Source organism: Ctenopharyngodon idella, chromosome 20 (genome assembly GCF_019924925.1).
Source record: "Ctenopharyngodon idella isolate HZGC_01 chromosome 20, HZGC01, whole genome shotgun sequence".
Lineage (NCBI taxonomy): Eukaryota > Metazoa > Chordata > Actinopteri > Cypriniformes > Xenocyprididae > Ctenopharyngodon > Ctenopharyngodon idella.
This window is the reverse complement of record NC_067239.1, coordinates 27,987,427-28,008,033: the sequence shown is the minus strand read 5'-3', so window position 1 is coordinate 28,008,033 and position 20,607 is coordinate 27,987,427. Positions and strand designations below refer to the sequence as shown.

Below are 20,607 nucleotides of genomic sequence, written 5' to 3'. Positions count from 1 at the left end.
TCATATAGACCTGCCATGATCATGTAGAAGATTTGAAGGAAGACAATGTTAAACAGGCATCTGTTTCCTTGCCATCCTTTCACTGTTGTTGTTGCTGCCAGTTCACAATAACTCAAGGACAAAGGGACAAAATCTATCAATAGGCAAGCATTAGTTTGAGGAGTTTGAATTTAAGAATAACTCAAAGCACAAAAAAAAAAAAAAAAAAAAAGATCCTTGGATCAATTTTCTTTTCAGATTAAATTGTCAACTGAGCCCAGAATCAGTAAATACCATTAAGCCAGATAAAAGGAGGAGAAAAACACTACTAATGGCTTTTTCTGACAGCATCAAAGATAAAACTAATCACTAGGGGGATAAGGCTAATTTAAGGAATCTTTTCCTCAAATTAGTGTTTGTTGTTGGGCGAAACAGATGGAAAGTAGATGAAATGCTTAACAACCTCTTAGGAGCTAAAAACTTGAGCTTGTGCTCACTCACCTCGTGTTCACAACAAGAAATATAACACAGGCAGACAGGAGCCTGCCCATCTCATCCTGAGGTGTTTATTGCACCTAACAGCCACCTTCTCATCTCTCAAGGATGTAATCATTCTATGTGTTTCTTTTCCTTTGAGCTGTTATACAGTACGGTTCTAGACAGAGACTGTAAGATAATCAGAGAGACATACGACATCTTGTGGCAAGATGAGGAAGCGCAGGACACAAATTAGGAGTTTGGTGCCATTACATACTGTATTAGATTCAAATGTTCAAAAAAAGTTAAATGCTTAAAGATGATTTTTAAACCAAAGAACTACTTTAAATCTGTTTATAAGTAGAGAAATGTATAGAACATTTAGGGTAGGTAATTTTTTTTTTTTTTTTTTTTAAATATATTAAAACCATAATATTGTGAAATATTATTAGAATTGTTTTCTATGTATAATATGTTAAAATGTAATCTATTCCTGTGATGCAAATCACAGAATGAATTTTCAGCATCATTACTCCCGTCTTCAGTGTCACATGATCCTTCAGAAATCATTTTAATATGCTGATTTGCTGCTCAAGTAATATTTCTTATTATCAATGTTGAAAACAGTTACATTTTCTTTCTCAGGATTCTTCGATAAATGCAAAGTTCAAAAGAACAGCATTTGTTTGATATGGAAATCTTTTTTAACATTAAAGATGTCTTTACTTGCACTTTTGAATAATTTAATGCATCCTTGCTGAATATAAGTATTATTTTCTTTCAAAAAGTATCTTACTGACCTCAAACTTTTGAATGGCACTCACTTGACAATGCAAACTCAATCATTTCTAATCAATTAAATCCAAACTCAAAACTAGCTAAAAATATAACCATGCAGACGAAACGAGTAAAAGGTTGTAATATAATCACAGATCTGATAATATATACTAAAGAACCAACCACAATATCATGATTCGCATCATGATCCAGATATCTATAATACAATATCAAGTCTGGGCTGATTCCTGAATAAATGATTAACACCCAAAAAACACAGTCTAAAAATAAACAACCCATGACTGATCCTTTCTGTAGCAAGTTTACACTAGTCAAAAATCTCTATCAGATCCACTATATTTGAGATAGCTGCTAATTAATCTCCCAAAGTGCATGTGGAAGCATCCCACGACTGCCATCCGATGACTTCCCTGCAATCTAATGAGTCCAGGCTGGCAAAGCTGCAAGAACGAACTTGCTTATCGCGCCAGGGGTGGTAATGCCGGCTCTCAGCAATTCACGCCATTACAGCTCAATCTGGCAACATGGCTGCATGATAGGTTTAAACAAGCCACTCCTCCACAGCAACCTCTTTTGAGGCACAACTAAAAGCTTTTCTGAAGCCGAGATGTGAGATGAATGTGATAAAACACGTTCCCAGCTGCTGCACAGATCTACCAGCGCGCCTAGCCCCAGAGTGGGTGCCGATAGTACTTTCTGACCCTCATGGCTCCTGAGAATTCCCAGCATCCCTCTCCATCTGCCAAACAGCAACAGAAGAGGACTGACCTGGCTGGGTCTACCGAGGCTGTGAGGGAGTGCAACCAGAGGGCATTGCTCTGATGCTGGGAAATGTTCTGTTCTGGGAGATGCTGCTGCGTTATGGTCGCAACACCTGTGTAAATCCTGGCTGATTCACTCTCGTGCATATCAATAGCAGAGGGACTACAGGACAACACTGATTGGATATGTTTGTACATTGTCTGAAAACACTATGAATTTCTATTATTTTCAGGACTTTTTCAAACATTTTATAAACTGCACTCACAAAGTGTAGTTTCTAGTCTAAGAAATAGTTTCTGAGAAGTAGAAAATAAATATATACACTACAGAAATTTCAATTACTTTTCAATGACCTTTTAAGACCGTTCCACCCTGGAAATCAAACTTTAGAAGGTTTTCAACGACCATGGGAAACATGTAGGGTGTTATGAGAGATTGTTTACTGACCGACATCAAAGTCAAATGTTTTTTTGTTTTGTTTTTTAGTAACTCTAAATCGATTACTTGAGAAAGTTATAGCTAAACATTGATTAGACAGCAAAAAAAAAAAATTGTTGCTGAACAATAAGCTTGTGCTGTGTTTCCAGAACAGCCTTCCAGCCAGATGCCAAACTTAAATTAACTTAAATTAACTTATAAAAGCCATAGTAGGAAACAAACAAGCTGCATTAAGGCAATAAAGTATCTACTCTATTTGACATTGAAGCATAAAAACAACTGGAGAGAGTTTCTCTTTCATTCAGGTATGCAAATGTTTTTGCAAACATGGCACTCACAAAAATGAGTCCTATCTGTAAGCAAATTCATTAAGAGTTTGATAAACAATGAGAAAACAACTGAGGAATCTCAAACCATTCAATTGGGGGGGATAGTATGAAATCATGGTAAAATGAATTTTATGGAGCAGTAAAAATATTTTATTATATAGTTATTTTTGCTGGAAATTCATAAATATTGGAAATAATGCTGGAAATAAATGAAGAGTTTGGTTCCAAAACACTATAAATCCATTTAAGTAAAAAAGTGTTTTCTTTACCAAGAAAGTGGCAAGATGAAAACCACTATTTTCTGTTTCAAACTTTCACATAGCATCTTTTGGTTATAAAAACATTAAAAATTCAAATCTACATTTTGATTTTAAAAGGTTTATTATAAAAACTGATTATTTTTTTCCCCAAAATGCAATAAATCCATGACACGTTTTTTTTTTTTTTTTTTTTTTTTTTTCCAAAATGCAATTAATCCATCGATATAAAAGTTATTTTTCATATTGAAAATACACAACAAAGTAATTTGATCTCCATTTGACAGCCTCTGAACTTTGTCAATACTAATCTTATATACAGGCATTTTACTAAAAATACATTCAGTCGTCGCTCCCAAAATGAATTCAACGAGTCATCTTGTTAATGTTATAAATAAATTATGTCTCCATTTGTCATTACCAATTAAAGAGTATCTGGCGCCACCGTACGGTTAAAATAAACACATTTGCCGAGTACATTGGTATTAAAAACGGCTTTTAAAAACTGTCCATAATTCAGTTTTGGGGACCATGACAGAAGTTTGATGCTGTCGTGGAACAAGCAACAGCCGGCATTTTTCCTCCTCCCGACTCGAGTGCCTCATCTTCTTAATCACCTCACGTAAATGATTACATTTCAATGACTTATGTTTCTTCCCCACTGCAGAAACCACCACAGGTTCATCAACGCTGTCAAAATTATTCATTTTTCTGTTTTTGTTGATGACAAAGTACAAAGCAGGTAAGGAAATCTAGGATGCCGGGTGTATTCAGAGCGCCGCCATTACTGTTTACAATGTGTGGAATGGTGCGTTGTGATTGGTTGAGCGGATATATCGCATTCTGCAGAGAAAGGACACTGGCATTTGTCGCGTTTTGGAAAGAAGGGAGAAAACATGACAGAATAACACGACGGATATCGCATTTTGCGCAAAATTAATAAATGACTTTTCAATACCGACCAAATACAATACTGATTTTGGTGGAAACTCAATTTTTTTGAAAATGCCGTTTATCGCGTTTTGGAACCAAACTCTTCAAATATTTACATATATTAAAATTATCTTATGGTTTGTGTCAATTGAGTTCCATATATAAATAATAAATTTAATAATTAATTAATTAAATTCCCCTCACAATACTGTATTGGTAATCTCATGTCAAGAATCAGTTTTTAGTAAAATACTTCATATTGATATTTTAAGGGGGAAAAATTAAAAAAATAAATATTCAAACTATTTTACATATATTAAAATAATCTTTGCAAAAAATGCAAAAACATAGTTTGCATCCATAAAGTTTGAAAATAAATAAATAAATAAATACATACATTTCCCCTCACAATACTGTATTGATTATTACATGTCAATATTTTTTTTTCTTTTCATTTTTTACATTAATATTTTAGCAAATATTTAAGTATTTTAGCAAATTAGTATTAGTATTGTGCCATATTTCCGAGTAAAACAGAATATTAAATAAAAAAAAATAGAGGGTGGTGCACCTCCTCAATTTTGATTTCATGTGTAGAAAAAATAATATTACATATATTAAAATTATTTTTACATATATTAAAATAATCGTATCTTTTGGTTTGCATCCATCAAGAAAAAAGAAAAAAAAAGTAAAGTATTATTTAAATGGTATGGCACAACCTCAATCAGCTGACATTTCTTCAGTTGCATAGTATATCACGTCATACCATCCAGCTCTACTTACTAACAATCTATTATAACAACTGTTTTAAGTAACATGGGGGCTTCAGGAGCCTACAGACTTATACCACGGGCACAGTGACCCCTCATTCGCCTTCTGATTGAGGTGAAAGACAGCCAGCAGTTTAACGGCAGAGTACCCGTCGACAATCACACTGTCCCTTGTGAAAACGCCTTTCACAGGCAGAGCTGTTAGCAGAAGTGTCGGACCACGTAAGGCTCGTTTCAGCACACCGAGTCAAAGTACAGCTTGTTCGATCACCTGGAAATAGTCTAGCCTAAGAGCTGCTACACAGAGAGCAGAGACCTTGACAATCTCTATTGTTGGCTGTTGTGTTCTGCATGTACTCACTGCTGCAGTGCTTGTCCACTCCATCACACTGAGAACTGCTTAATCCCGCCTCCTCTCCCATGGGCTTCCTGGTTGCCACGGCGCTTGGAGCGATGGCTGGCTGCGGTGTGGTCTGAGAGGCTGGGAGAGCCAAAAAACACAAGTTACTACAGAGACCCCAAATGAACCCATCTGACAATATGCTTGCTAAGAAAGATGTAAAAACTAATCTGCATGTTTTCTTCTTCCTTGCAACGTACATACTGTCAAGAAAAGTTTGTACTGTGTTGTAATTTTCCAGTGACATTGCAATGCAATTATATTTATTGTGAAAAGCGCCAAGCATATCGGGTTTATTTTTCTAACAGTGCTCTACTTGTTAAAAATATGCTCTTAATTATTTTCTAAAAAATATTTAATTTATTTTGGCTTACAGCACAAAACAATATAAAAGCCAATTGTGTAACTGAGTATTTTGGAAAATATTTCAAGCACCACACTATTTTCCCCTGACAGTATAAATGGGTCCTGTATGCATAAAAATATATGGCTGCCTTCAGAGGAGATTTTAGAAAGATGGTCGCTCGCAAGGGGATCATTATCATGTTCTAAGGAATCAAATTTTCGCCTGCCAAATGCTAAAATGAAAAAAAAACCATAGACGTGCATTGAAAAGGGCCTTCAAGGTGCGATTCTAGAGACTAGAAAATCAAAGACTTAGTAGTGGGCTTTATCACACTGTTGAGACCTCATTAAATCAAGTTTTGTGACTTTTAGACTATGTCTGTCAGCTTTAAGGGTAATCTATATGCTAGTACTCCTAAAACATGAAAATAATTTTACAGTCTCTGGGAAAAGGGAATAAAAAAATATTGATGACTCATCCTACATTCGCTCATTTTATCCAATCAAATGCACACTAGATTGATAATGCCCCGTCTCCCTTCTAATACCACCTACCTCTGATTAACAAAAGTAGTACATCATTTTAGCTTTGAAGTAAATTTAAAAAAAAAAGAAAAAAAAAAAAAAAAAAAGACAAGCCTGATCCCAATCAACACACAGGAAAGAAAACTGCCCTCGTCAAGCCATTTCATGGTGGTTTTTAATTCAGATGCGGCCCAACTTCAAACTTAAGCACCACAATACCGATACCCATAAGTTCTCCACTGCACCATATAAAATATTCAACAGCACTTCTCTAGAGCAGGTCATTTTTTACCCCACCATATTCGTTCAACACTGAACTGGCGCAAAATGAAAAGGAACCGAGGTGCGGCCCAGAGGGGGGCCGTGCGAGATTTTCGTTACAGCAGACACAAAATGAACGAATTACAGGAATCTGAGCTAAATCATTCTGAGAGAAAGTCCCCTGGTGATTAAAGGGTGGTCGGGGAGCTCGTCGCCAAGACTCTTGCAGCAGCCTTTAATGTGAACTACAGAAATCTTTTTCCTGGAAAATGTTGCCTTTTTTTCTTTAAAATGAACAGCGCAACATTATGTGCCTTTAAGGATTAAACCTCTAATACAAATGTTAGTGCTGATGGGTGTTAAACAAGGTGCTGGCGTGCATGCTAAAATCTAGGGCTGAAACCAAATTTGCATATTACTCTAAGTGATACCCCGTAATTGTAAGTCTCTTAAGGACTGGTAAATTAATTATTCATATACATTTATTAATTTGTTTATTTGCATACATAAGCCATGTAGAAATAAATAAATATTTTTTTACAGTATACACACATACTTATAAACAAACAATACATGTATTTACTATTACTATTTACATACACATTTATAGTATATATACACACAGCACTGTGCAAAAGGCCATTAATTGTTGTTTTAGTATAGTATATGGTATAATGACCATATATAATTATTGTCTCTTTATTAGAATATAACCAGAAAATACAGGAAATTTGCAGGCAGTATTAAAAAAACAGAAGAAAAAATAAAAAACTATAAAAATGACTTCTATAGGCTAACCTGGCAAGTATTTAGTGACCTCCCCTTACACTTGAGCAATAGCAGAAAACAGGCTCTCAAAACCTGAATGGAAAAGGACTCGAAGGCCAAGAAAACTTTCAAAACATAACTTTCAGATTTTCATCTTTGAGAAACTGGAAGAACTAAACACACTAAATACAGATTTTTTGCTTGAAGCCATTTTGTTCTCTTTTGTACATTGTGTACACATTTCCTGTATTTTCTGTTTGTATCGTAATAAAAACCAAAAATAAATATGGTCGTTAAAACATTGCTAAACAACAAAGCTGGTGGTGGCCCAAGACTTTTGCACAGTACTGTATGTATGTATTTATATTATATATATATATATATATATATATATATATATATATATATATATATATATATACACACACACCAGTCATGTTGGAACAGGAAGGGGCCATCCCCAAACTGTTCCCACAAAGTTAGGAGCATGAAATTGTCCAAAATGTCTTTGTATGCTGAAGCATTAAGACTTCCTTTCACTGGAACTAAGGGGCCAAGCCCAGCCCCTGAAAAACAACCCCACACCATAATCCCCCCTCCACCAAACTCCACCAAACTCCACCAAACACTTGGCACAATGGACGTCCATCGGATTGCCAGACAGAGAAGCGTGATTCGTCACTCCAGACAACACGTCTCCACTGCTCTAGAGTCCAGTGGCGGCGTGCTTTACACCACTGCATCCGACGCTTTGCATTGCACTTGGTGATGTAAGGCTTGAATGCAGCTGCTCGGCCATGGAAACCCATTCCATGAAGCTCTCTACGCACTCTTCTTGAGCTAATCTGAAGGCCACACGAAGTTTGGAGGTCTGTAGCTATTGACTCTGCAGAAAGTTGCCTTCTGTCTCAAGCACTGACCCCGCTCTGTGATTTTACGTGGCCTACCACTTTGTGGCTGAGTTGCTGTTGTTCCCAAATTGCTTCCACTTTGTTATGATACCACTAATAGTTGACCGTGGAATATGGACTTATTGCACAGGTGGCAACCTATCACGGTACCATGCTTGAATTCACTGAGCTCCTGAGAGCGACCCATTCTTTCATTTGCTACATGGCTTATTACAGACCTAAAATACAAGTGTAAACGTGCAGCTGTAGGTGATGACAATAAACTAGTCTACATTATTGCATTCATCCAAAACTTCGGTTACATAAGAATTCTGATTTTGACGGTTGACTGGTGTTTAAAACTGTTCCCAATCGACTGAATGCTAAATGCAGCACTACATGGAGAATAAGAAGAGATTTTAGAACAAAAGGATTTCTTTCATTCTAAATCAACCTAAAATGGGAGTGTTAAAAACAGTTAGTAACTGCAAATGTTAATGTGTGCATGTGTTTTGGGCAAGAGGATTGGTTTGTGACAGTTTTCTGATACAGTGCACAATGTGTGAACTAAGATTCAGTCTAGCTCAAAGAAACCCTGGACTAAGGACAGCCTGAAGTGTTGCGTCACCTCTCTTCCTGCGGGACTCCTTGATCTCCTCGCACATGCGGTCGAACTCAGGGTCCAGTTCAGAGGCGATCATGGCGTGTGCAGTATCCTTCAGACTGCAGGCCCTGTGGCGGATGATTTTATCTGTGAGCAAGCACAATGGAAGATGGTAAGGCCACAGGCAATGAAAAATTCATTCGGGTGGATGAAGAAAGAGCAATGTTGCTGAAGACTGACAGCAAGGTTTCTGGGTATTAAAGCTGCACAATTAATTGAATAAATAATCAAGCCTACAAATACAGCAACCGCAATTAGCTAATTGCGAAAAATGACAATTACAACACAACAGAACTCAAGCACACCCATTATAATTAACAAGGTGTAGATGCCAGGTAAATAAGCTGTATAATTTATTCCAAATATGAATAACAGTTGTTTTTAATGTAAATTCCATTCATAGAAATTAATGATTGTGATTGCATTGTCAAGGGAATTTTTTTTTTTTTTTTTCTGGATATGGGCAAACTATTAAATAAAAATCATAGTTTATCCTGATAGATTTATAAAGTCATAAACATCTGAAGGGGTTTTCACACAAAGCAAAAAATATGCCATACATTTGCTGTAGCATAAAGTTATTTTCAAAACGAGTGGATGATTTCTGACAACATGAACAGCCGCATACATTGCCAATGACACTTTTTGCAAATGCAAACTGCAGCAACCATTAATAGGAGCGTAGACATTAACAAACATAAGGTAAGATGGCGACTAACATTACCATGTAAATAAATAAATACATTTCCTACATGGCTTATTACAGGCCTAAAAAATGTCAAAACATGCAGATATAGGTGGTGTCGATGAACTAACCTACATCGTCAAGAAATCTGGTTACATATAGTATGTATAGATTTTAATCAGGGTAGCACCATTTTAAATTTTTAACAGGAATGAAAACAAGGCTGTGAGGGAAAGAAGTACAGTGCATTCAATGGATTGTTTAGCAACATACCAATTGTTCAGCTGACGAAATATCTTTCCAAAAATAAAGTTTGAAAGTTGTGAGAATTAAAAAGTGAAAATTACACAATTTAGGACTACAGTGCCCTGTTTCTATATTTGACATGCTGCAAGGCTACTCCACTCACTTTATTTTGACCATATGACTGAAATAAAAGAGTTTTAATTACAAATATCACAACCATTTCAGTGTTCTTCATTTTTTTCCCCAGACAGATTTAACAAAAATAAAAAATAAACAGATTTTGAAACCAACAAGAACAAGAAAAGAACCTCAGAGGCACATCAAAACAAAATAAATAAAATTTGGTGCTGTAATCAGGCAATGGGTCTCTGTAATCGACTGACATACGGCCAAGAACCTTAAAGCATCAGCTTTTTTTATTTGAAAAAAAAATACTTCTGAGGCAGGACCACTCCATGGGCAGTCAATCAAAGCATCTCTGTTTACAAAAACACACTGGTGTGAGAACGGGGATTACTGTGTTTTCTCAAAGTTCTCAGAGCAACCATTTGCATTCTATCCTCTTTCCTCACTCTCTCTATCGTTAAATCAAGCAGCTTTTAAACATGTAGGGAGGAAAAGTGTGTGTGTGAGAAAAGAGAGCATGCTACTGGGTAGTCCTCATTACTCCGGGACAGGCTGGAGGTCAGGATCTGGCAAAGTTTGCCTCTTAATTGGAAGATGGGCCTAATTAAGCCATCTAGAGCAAGTGAGAGAGCACTCTTTACTCCAGTCAAGGATATAAAGGCAGGCTGAGAGGAAGAGAGTGTAAACACACTTATTTTGACTTTCAAAGAACTGTCAAAAGATCTGACTGCTGGTGCCAAAATTGACAAATGAACAAATGGACCTGAGAGAAATTAAATCAGCGATGCTCAATCCATCTCCTCGAGATTTTCCTTCCTACAAAATGTACACTATGTTTGGAATAGAACAGAAAGTAGGAACTGTGTATCGTTTTTAACCATTGTCATGCAATGTGCTAAAAATAACAATAAAATTGACTTGGGGCCCTATCATACAGCCAGTGCAATGCGGCGCCAGGCGCGATGCAAGTGATATTTGCTAGTTTCAGCCCGACACAGTTATCATTTTCACGTCATGTGCCATGTTGTTTAAATAGCAAATGCATTTGTGCGCCCATGGGCGTGCTGGTCTGAAAACGAGGTGTGTTCAGGTGCATTGTTGGCACATTATTATTTTGAGGCAACTGAAATAGACTGAGCCACTGACCAACTGAAACCTGGCCTAAAGTCAATGGCGCAATATTTGTTTTGTTATTTAAAGGGCGCGTTAGTAATATGCATCTATATGCGGGTACACAACGCGCATACTAGTGTTCCAGTAAAATTCCAGTAGTCAGTACCAATACCAGAAAAATTTCCGGTTCTCGGTACCTATTTTTAAAAACAAATTAAATATTATGGTAATCATACATATAAATATTTGGAGCGTGTGTGCGTATGTTTGCGTGTATTATATACCTCAAAATAAATTGTGAAATATAAAAAAATAAATAAATAAACAAATGCTCAAACATCCATTTTGAAACAGACGTGCATGTTTATTTTAACTATTCCTTCAGTGAAACGACACACTACAGCCTGTAAAACTATTAAATAAATATCAGTAAATAATGGTAACCTAAATAATAAGTTAGTTAAGTATTATTCTAAAAAAATATTCGCTTTTTTTATTTTCACACAAAGATGCATCATATAGCCGCTCTGCGCTTTGAGAGGGATGTGGGACATGAGCAGGAAAGAGACCATTTCTCTTTAATAATATCTTCATGTTATCTGATGTTGCAATCAACTGACACTTGTAAAAGATCTGAAGAGCTAGTTTTATCTTCAGACATTCAGGCTGTATTTGATTTTGTGCTGCCAGAGAAAGCGAAACTAAAAATCACCGGCGTGTGAAACGCGCTATACAAATAAACTTGACGCGCCTTATAAAGTCTAATAACAAGCACAAACTGTGTTAAATAGAAATTGACGTGCAAGCAAAAAGGTTTCTGTCCTACGGTGTTTTTTCTACTTTACCACAGTAAAGAATGCGAATATAATAGGCCTAATTAAAAGCGAACCAAAGGAAGAAACGTTTATAATCCCCTGCGTTGAGTGAAGATTTGTGAAAAGAAACAGAGATTCCAGGTTCAGTGGAATAACTAATGGAATATTGTTAAATTCTCTGCTAATCGGGTGACCAGATCGCGATTCGCAAAACAGAATACAAAGCTCACGTAGGCTACCTCTCTCATTCGGCATGAACCAAAATGTTTCCATGGCTGCGATGTCACATTTAATTGCTAACCTATCATTTCTTCTGTAAACAAAGCTTTGTGCTTCACTTGTGTCATATTCACGTAAAATACTGGCACAGCCCTATCAATGGGTACCGTATATACCCGGATACTCGGTACTCCCGGTACTACAGAAATGCTGGTATCGTCACATTTTCAAAATTTCAATACCGACTTGGTACCGAAGTACCGGTACTTTTGACAACACTAGCGCACACAGGGATGTGCAGCAGCACACAAACATGCCAAATATTAAAAATAAAAGGATTACAATGTAAAAGATTATTATTGTGTGCATAAAGATAAAAATGCTTTGGTGGAATCCGGCTTGTCCCGTAGATGGTCTGCTCGTATACTTTAACCTCACGCACGAGCAGATCCGTTTCCTCACTAGAGAAGCGTTCAGTTTTTCCGCTTGCAAATTCCACCATGTAAATAGCGAATCCACCATGGCGCGAGCGCAACTGGCTTTTAAAGGGAATGGGAGATGAGACTCTGATTGGTTTATTGCACGTTATGCCCAAAACACACCCATTACTCATTAAGAGAATAGGGACAACCCTTTAAGGGCAGGCGCGCCGACCATTTTTCCTGTTCTTAAACTAGCAAAAGTGGATTCGGACATGCACTATGCACACTTGCGCCGTGTGCTTAAGACCATGCGCTTAGATCATTAAAATAGGGCCCTTTGACTTTGAGAATAGTAATTTACTACTTATTGAGTACTGTATTTTATCATCTACATAAAAAAAATAAAATCAAGAAAATAGTATGTTAAATACAACAGATTAAAGAAAAACACTTTAAACAGTACTAGGTTACACTGTTGCCACATGACCTCAAAGCACTGCATGTTTAATTCAGCAAATGGCACCTAGTAATCTTACATAGAAAATTGTTTAATTAAAGATGTGCAACTATTTTTAACTTGACACACAATTTTAAAAACACAGCTCATGGTTGTATGCTCAAAAAACAGTGCAAAATGAGATGCAATGTCAAAAGACATCCATTTGAATGTAAATCTGTTTTAGCAGCAACGGTGTAAACGGGATGCATTTTCTGAAACATTTTTTCAAGGGAAAAAACATATATATCCCTATTTTTAGTAAATTACATAAATATAATATAATTATATGTGTATTTATGTATATCCATTAGATAAACAATTTTATGTGTGTGACTATATATAGATATATAATTGTATGTATACTGTTTACTGTTTATACATTCATATATACTATATATGTTTATATTATATTATTTTTGGAATTATACATTTTATATGAATCATTTAAAAATTGTCTTAGTGTATACATATATACACAAAGACACACGCACACATGCATATATACAAACATATACACACACACACACACACACACTTGCATTTACAATGTTTTACTCCATTCTCAAAAATATATACTTCACCATCCCCAGCTAAGTACATACTTTCAGTATAATCTATGTGAACTGGGATGCAGTCTTGAAAGTTTAAGCAGTTGGTTTAGAACAGGGCTGGAAGGAAACTCAGCAGGGAGGCTGATGTCCAGGGGCAGGATTAGGCAGCTCTAAATTAAATCATTTGAATTAGAAGAACCTTAAAACTTGCATACTAAGATGTGATTTTGAAACTTCAGCTGGGTTACGATTTCAAAGCGCACACTTTCTAGGAATCTGACTTTCAAACAACCACTGTGAGACTCTCTCTTGAATAAAAGTAGGTTTCCGTACTCTATTTGGATCTTCACTGCATTTCAAGGACAGAATTGATGCTCACATAAAAAATAAAAAACAACAACAACAGCAGCGAATGAACAAAAATATTACCTATATAGCGAAGGACAGGACACCTTAGATTTTAAGTGAAATGTTCATGCTTCACTTGTGAGAGTAATGCTTAACAAATGGAATTTTGACAGCTCCTAAATCCCATATTCCCCTGCTCTAAATGGACTAGAAGCCTCTTTCTGTTTCCTTATTAAAGTAGCTAATTGCGTTTTGTCTCATTCCTTCAGTGGCTCCTCTGTGGACGCTGCATTTAAACAAATGACCCACGTTCTCCCAGCAAATGGGCTACTATGATTTATTCATAGGCACCGGCTGCATTTAGCCAACAACCTTCAATGGCTGACCAATTAATCCAGACATTTGGGAGTTAAGTCCTGACAAAAAAAAATCTTAAGTGTTGTGCAGAAGTAGCCAGCTTGCAGACTTGAACAGCAACAACATGAACAGAAATCAAAGCATAATATACAGCCGTCCTACCTCACTTTGCTCAAAAACAAAACAACGATGTGGTACTCAAATGACAGTTTGCACAGGCAAAATAGGCCAAATAAATATTGCACATTCACCCAATGCTTTGATAGAAAAGAGCATCAACTTACATACATTTAAATTAGTATTTCAGGCACTGTTTCCATGGCTCGTTTCATTCTGGTTTAGTTTATATTCACAGTACTCTGTACATATATGGCACGTCCATAAACACCAATAAATATCTGACATGATTTTCTACACTGCAAAGTGTCCCAACTGACCGACCGTATGGCCAGAGAATAGCAAGAAGTCCATTAAAGCAATGAATGGGTTTTATGGAGACTGCTCATTATAGTGCCATTTTTCCTCTATGGAGAGATCAGCGACAATGATTTCCTGTGCCTTTTGAATGAAGAAAGGTCAATGGGTTAATATCTAGCTGCATTTATTGTCCTCAAATTCTCATATCTTTCAGTGAAGAACCAAGTCTGTCTGATTAATCATTGATTTAATGTCCTCTACGCTTCAAGTACAGGCAGTCGCTGCTGCTTTTTTTTTTTTGGTTGGTATTACTGTTTTCGGAGGTCTAAATGGGCTTTATGCCTAACGCCACATGAACAAACAGGAAAACAGGGCTCACTGCTTGTCAGAGAATGTTTTAACAGCAGTATGAACTGATGGCAACATTTAGATAGTTTTTTATTTTTGGTGTTTTATTCAATTTTAATATCCGAATGTTAGTGAGAAGAAAAGAAGAAAAAAAAAACTTTTAGATATCAATCGGCATATAGCTCTGAAGCTATATAGAGTAATACAGCTCTATATTTAACAAAGCACATACAAAAGACCTGAAATAGTAGTGATCCAACCTGTTTTACAGAATACGGACGTTTGCTGTGCATAACCTGTATTAAATAAGTACTAGAGATGTGCATGGGTAATCGACTAGTTCTGCACCAACTAGTCAACTAGAAAAAACACTACTTGAATGTCGAAAATTGATTTTCCTCAATGCATATATAATTCATTATAAATCTTATGCATGAATCATATTTTTATACTTGCCACTATAATTCACATTTTGTTTATTTAAGTACTTGACTACAAAACTCTCAAAAAAGTTACTTTAAGATACAAGGTGAGATAACATGACATAACCAAAATATTCTGATCAACTCTGCACCAACTTTCCTTAAAAATGAATGACTTCCTGTTGTACTGTTGCTGCATATTGCTGGCATTGTGAATGTCTAGACTTTGTTATAAGATGTTCTAATATTTATCCAGTTGCTCTATATTATATATTTACCTCCTGGGTCTTTGTCTGGATTGTACTCTAACGCGTTGCTGCAAATGAGGTCAATGTCCACTAGAAAATCCCTGGCAACTGTGTACTTGTGAGTGTCGATCTTCATCATGATGGTGGACAGGTCCATAGGCTGTGTGATAACCTCGAGGTAGTCTGACACCTAAAACAGAGACAAATTACACAAACACATTTGAACTGGAGATACATATGACCCAGACACATTCTTGACAGGCTTTTTGAGCTTCACACTATAACAAACTCAAAATGCTTAAGGAGATCAGGTCAAAAATGTGTTGCACTCTGTATTCATAGACACACCTTCCTCCTTGTTTGCTTCTTATATTGATGAACTTTTTAATTGCCTTCTCAAATTTACTGATTCAGGTAATGATCCTGCCCGCAGCTGTCGTATAATGACAATCATTTGATTTGTTTGGTCAGGGGGTTGCTAATAAACCATAGGTGCTGCTAATTAGATGGTAATATTGAACGAATAGAGTACAGAGCCTACAGGCATTAATCATACAGCTGCTGACGTGCAGTAACAGCCCACCTCCTCAATGTCCACGGGCTTGCTGAAGATCTGGAAGCGCTTGTCAGTGGCGAGACGCTTTGTGACATCCCTGAGAAAGAGGCGGAGCTCACGCAAGGTGTTCTCCTCTTGCTCCTCCAGTCGCCGCTGCTCCTCTGGTGAGAGCTGTCGAGGGCCGGGGTCTTCAGCGAGGGTCAGCACCTCCAGAGCGCACACTGGGAACACAAATACAGACACAATCCCTCAATACAGCGTAAGAGATGGAAATCATGAGAAATCTGACGGTTCTGATTTGAATGAATGATTCATTAATAATTTAGTACTTCTAAAGGAGCAATTAAAGAAGCACTATGTCTGATTCATGATCTTTATATTGCCTTGTAACAATATTCATTACATATATAAATATCTATGAATTTTCTTTAGAGTGATTTTTCCCCTTCATCAAGGCATGTTAAAATGATTTTCATGTGTGCAATAAAAATGTAATATAACAAATATAAACAGCAATATTTATTTACATATATTGAATTTTAAAATATTTAAAATCATAAATACCAATAACAGACTTCTGTGAACATTTTTGAATGATAACGCAATGATATTGCTTACCAAAGCAGCATTTATTAAAGACAGTAAAAACTATAGAAGCTTGTTTCTGCCACAGAATGAAATAATTTAAAGGTCACCTATATTATGCTAAATCCACTTTTACAAGGTGTTTGGATATAAATGTGTATTGGCAGTGCGTGTACACAACCACCCTACAATGATAAAAATCCATCCACTCCTTTTTTTTTTTTTTTTAAATCCCCATTAAACCAAAGCAGTCTCATTAGACAAGCCATTTTGATTTTCTGAGTAATGTGACGTCACATTACTCATGCACATTACTAATGCCCCGCCTACGCCCACTGACAGTCCTGCATTACCATAGTTTCCACCCTCAGTTAGCTGTACACTGTCCGCCATTTTCTCCGCGCTCGAGCAGCTGTAGTGACAACAATGTCTGGTAAGTAATTGAGATGTTTTGTTGTTGGATGTAAGAGTGAACATAACAGTCTTCATTTACTGATATCTGAGCAAACGCAGTGGATTAGTTCTATTTTTGAAGGGAATGCGCCACAGATCTAATATACACATACGATTTATGTAACGTTGCCTGCTATTTACGTTCACAGACATAACTGACTGTGTTTATGTGAACTGTGTGTGTTTTTGACAGAACCTTGTGTGTATTTGACAGTTTAAACAAAACAAAAAATGTGAAAGAGAAGTTACTCACGAGACTTGACGTCTGACAGCCAGCTGTCTGTGTTCGTGCGCTTCAGAGAAGTGTGCTCAGAAAACGATCCATTATAAGTTTAAACTGATATAGCTTTAAAACACGTGGAAAAATAAACTTTAATGATGAAAGAAACTATGCTATGTGAGAGTGATCGCGATATAGATGATAATCAAAACCAAGCAGATGCCTTGTTAATATTTGGCAGAGAATCCGATTGAGGCAGGAACTGTGATCGTAGAGAGGGGGCGGGGCACAGCAGCTCATTTGCATTTAAAGGCACATGCGTGAAAACAGCCTGTTCTTGACTGTAGTCAGAAATGGGTATTTACAACATGGATTTATAAATGATCTGTGAGGTATTTTAAGCTGAAACTTCACAGACACATTCTGGGGACAGCTGAGACTTAAATTACATCTTGTAAAAAGGGCATAATGTGTGACCTTTAAAAGATAATTGCAACTTTTTATCTCACAATTCTGACTTCTTTTCTCAGAATTGCGAGATGTACAAATGCGTGTTCTAAAGTCAGAATTGCAAGATATAAACTCACAAATGCGAGTTATAAAGTCAGAATTGCGGATATAAGCTCGCAGTAGCGAGAAATAAAGTCAGACTTGCGATATATAAACTTACAATTCTAACTTTTTCCCTCGCAATCTCACAATTCTGACTTTATAACAGGCAATTGCGACTATATCAGGCAACTCTGACTATAACTGATAATTGTGAGTTTATATCATGCAATTCTGAGAAAAAGTCAAAATTGTGAGAAAAAAAGTCACAATTACATTTTTTTGTTTTTTTATTCAGTGGTGGAAACAAACTTCCATAAAGAAAACAGTAATACTGTGAAATATTATTATAATTTAAAATGTGTTTTCTGTTTTAATATATTTTAAAAAGTAATTTGATCCTGTGATGGAAAAGCTGTTTTTCAGTTATTACGTCACTGTCACATGATCCTTTAGAAATCATTTTAATATGCTGATTTTGATGCTCAAGAAACATTTTTTTATTATAAACATTGAAAACACTGTGGAAATCATGATACTTTTTCAGGATTTTGAAAGTAACGACATTTATTTGAAATAGAAATATTTTGTAACATTCCAAATGTCTTTTCTGTCATTTTTGATCAATTGCAAGCATTCTTGCTGAATAAAAGGAATAATTTCACTGACCCAAATTTTTAAACAGTAGTGTATTATATTTTATAATATTGTGGATGTAATATACCACTCCACCCTAAAGAGTGGTGCAAGAAACATTATCAAAATACCCTTTATCTTAGCAATGGCATTATGAAAATCGTGTTATTCCAAGTATTTTGTTCAGCATTGGAATCTGGTTTTAACACCAGATGAAATGCTTAGCAAATGGAATGAAACAACTCTAAGAGTCAGATGACACTGAAACTGTGCCAGAGCAGCTAGAGGAATTATAAACACCCTGCATTATATAGATGAAGTCAAGAAACGCTTCCCACCACAGCGTGGGCCACAAAGTGTATTATTGATTTCTGAAGAGCTCCAACAAACAACCTGACAGCTGCAGTAATTCAGAGCTGCATCTATACAACGAACCAAAAACAGACTTCCAGAAATGACCAAACACACCAAGCAAAGAGTGCTAATGTGGTACTGCCTTGTAAAATATTGCTGACAGAAGAACAATCTTCTCGCCAAACAGGCCGAGGACCTTGTGCTAATCCAAAGATCTGGGCAGAGTGCCTGGCTATCATTGAGCCACCAGCCTCAGCAATTTGCTTTGTGGCAGCAGCTAGCAAGCAGTCATGCTAACTGTGAGTGTAATTATAGCTAATGGTTATGGCCCGGTGTTTAGTAGAGCGCCTTTCTCCCACCACAGATGCTATACTGCCAAAGGAAGTAGGGTTTGTGTTTTATTCAGAGACGGCTGTGGTCGACCCACGGGAGGACCCCTGCTCTGCATCAATGGGTCATGATGCTTGCATTTCAACTTGAAAGCCATTCCCTGCTATAATGGCTCCAACTGTGAGGGAGCTGATGAGCATGGCAATTGACCACATGGAGAAGATATTCAGAAGAGAATATATTCAGATAGCAACAGCAATAGCAATTCTGGAGGAGCAGCAGCAGCGGTGGAAGTAATTGCAATAAGAAAAAAGTGGCTTTTTCAGATCTTTCGATCTAATGGACTAAATAAGCATGTGCAATTTATATATGAACGTGAAAGGAGATGACAGAAAAACATACGACATTAACTACACTACGAAACATAATAGAATATGTTTTCTATTACCTCTGGAAGTTGTCGAAAGTAGACAAGCGCAAAACGTTTTAGACCCTATTTACACCTGTATTTTGTGTCGTCCACTTGTGATCGGATTGATGAAAACGCATCTTAATACCAGGTGTAAACAAGGCCTAAGGTAGTCCCTAGTAGAAGGCATTTTGAAACAAAACTTAAATATCAGCAACATGCCAAGAGGGTATCTGACCATGTTTACTCTGATTTCCGCACAATGCCATTGGTTGAGAATTGCTGCTTGCTGAAAGTTGGTAAAGCAGTCTTTAAAAAGGTAAAAATGGCAGTTAAAACTTCAACCTAAGTGTAGATAAATCTATACTTCTGAATTAACCATGGTAAACACTTACCTGTGTTTCTCCTGCGGGGTGGTGCCTTGGCCGCCTGCACCAGAATGAGGTCTGAAAAAAATTTCCTACGTGCTTCTTCTCCTGGCATGCTTAAACAAACCACCTCCCCATATGAATGGCTGAAGATGCATTTTAGCTGTAAAAAAAAAAAGGCAATTTATAAACAAAATTAAAACAACAACAATTACCCACTACCTATTTTCAAATATTGAGGTCAATGACATGCCAAATTGATGTCCAAATGCATTGTTATTCAAATAATTTATATAAGTATAGAAAAGTATCTTTTATACACATTTTCTATGATTGAAAAGTTTTCAGCTGTGTGTGTGTGTGTGTGTGTGTGTGTGTGTGTGTGTGTGTGTGTGTGTGTGTTTGTATAAATAAATAAGTGAAACCAATATTTCGCTTTCAGCCATGAGTTAAGCATCAAACCAGTGGCTCGTGAATTCAACATATATACAAACAGTGCGAACATCTGCCGTGAAAATCATGGAAGGCATCATATGGAGAAGGCACCCATACTGCTCTTCAAATGCTGCCAACCAGCAGTGATCAGATCTCTGGAACTCCAAAAGAAAAAAGAAAAAAACATCCCACATTTCTTCAAAAAGTGAGACAGACTAAATACAAACTCATTTAAAACTTGTGTTGAACCCTGTCGGTTTGGTTTTCCCACAGCATTCTTTGTTCTGTTGCATAGGA

The 20,607-nt window shown here is 36.6% G+C and overlaps 1 protein-coding gene across 2 annotated transcripts in view; it reads right to left on the bottom strand.

Annotated features, from left to right (window-relative positions):
* Positions 1–20,607, bottom strand: part of atad2b (ATPase family AAA domain containing 2B) — an 87,480-nt gene that overhangs the window by 42,712 nt on the left and 24,161 nt on the right. For both annotated transcript variants that reach the window (XM_051874739.1, XM_051874740.1), the window contains exons 20-24: positions 19,903–20,038; positions 15,999–16,192; positions 15,446–15,605; positions 8,564–8,686; positions 5,108–5,227 (exon numbers count right to left, since the gene is read on the bottom strand). In XM_051874739.1, the coding sequence (XP_051730699.1) occupies positions 5,108–5,227; positions 8,564–8,686; positions 15,446–15,605; positions 15,999–16,192; positions 19,903–20,038 (733 nt within the window). The remainder of the gene's footprint in view (positions 1–5,107; positions 5,228–8,563; positions 8,687–15,445; positions 15,606–15,998; positions 16,193–19,902; positions 20,039–20,607) is intronic.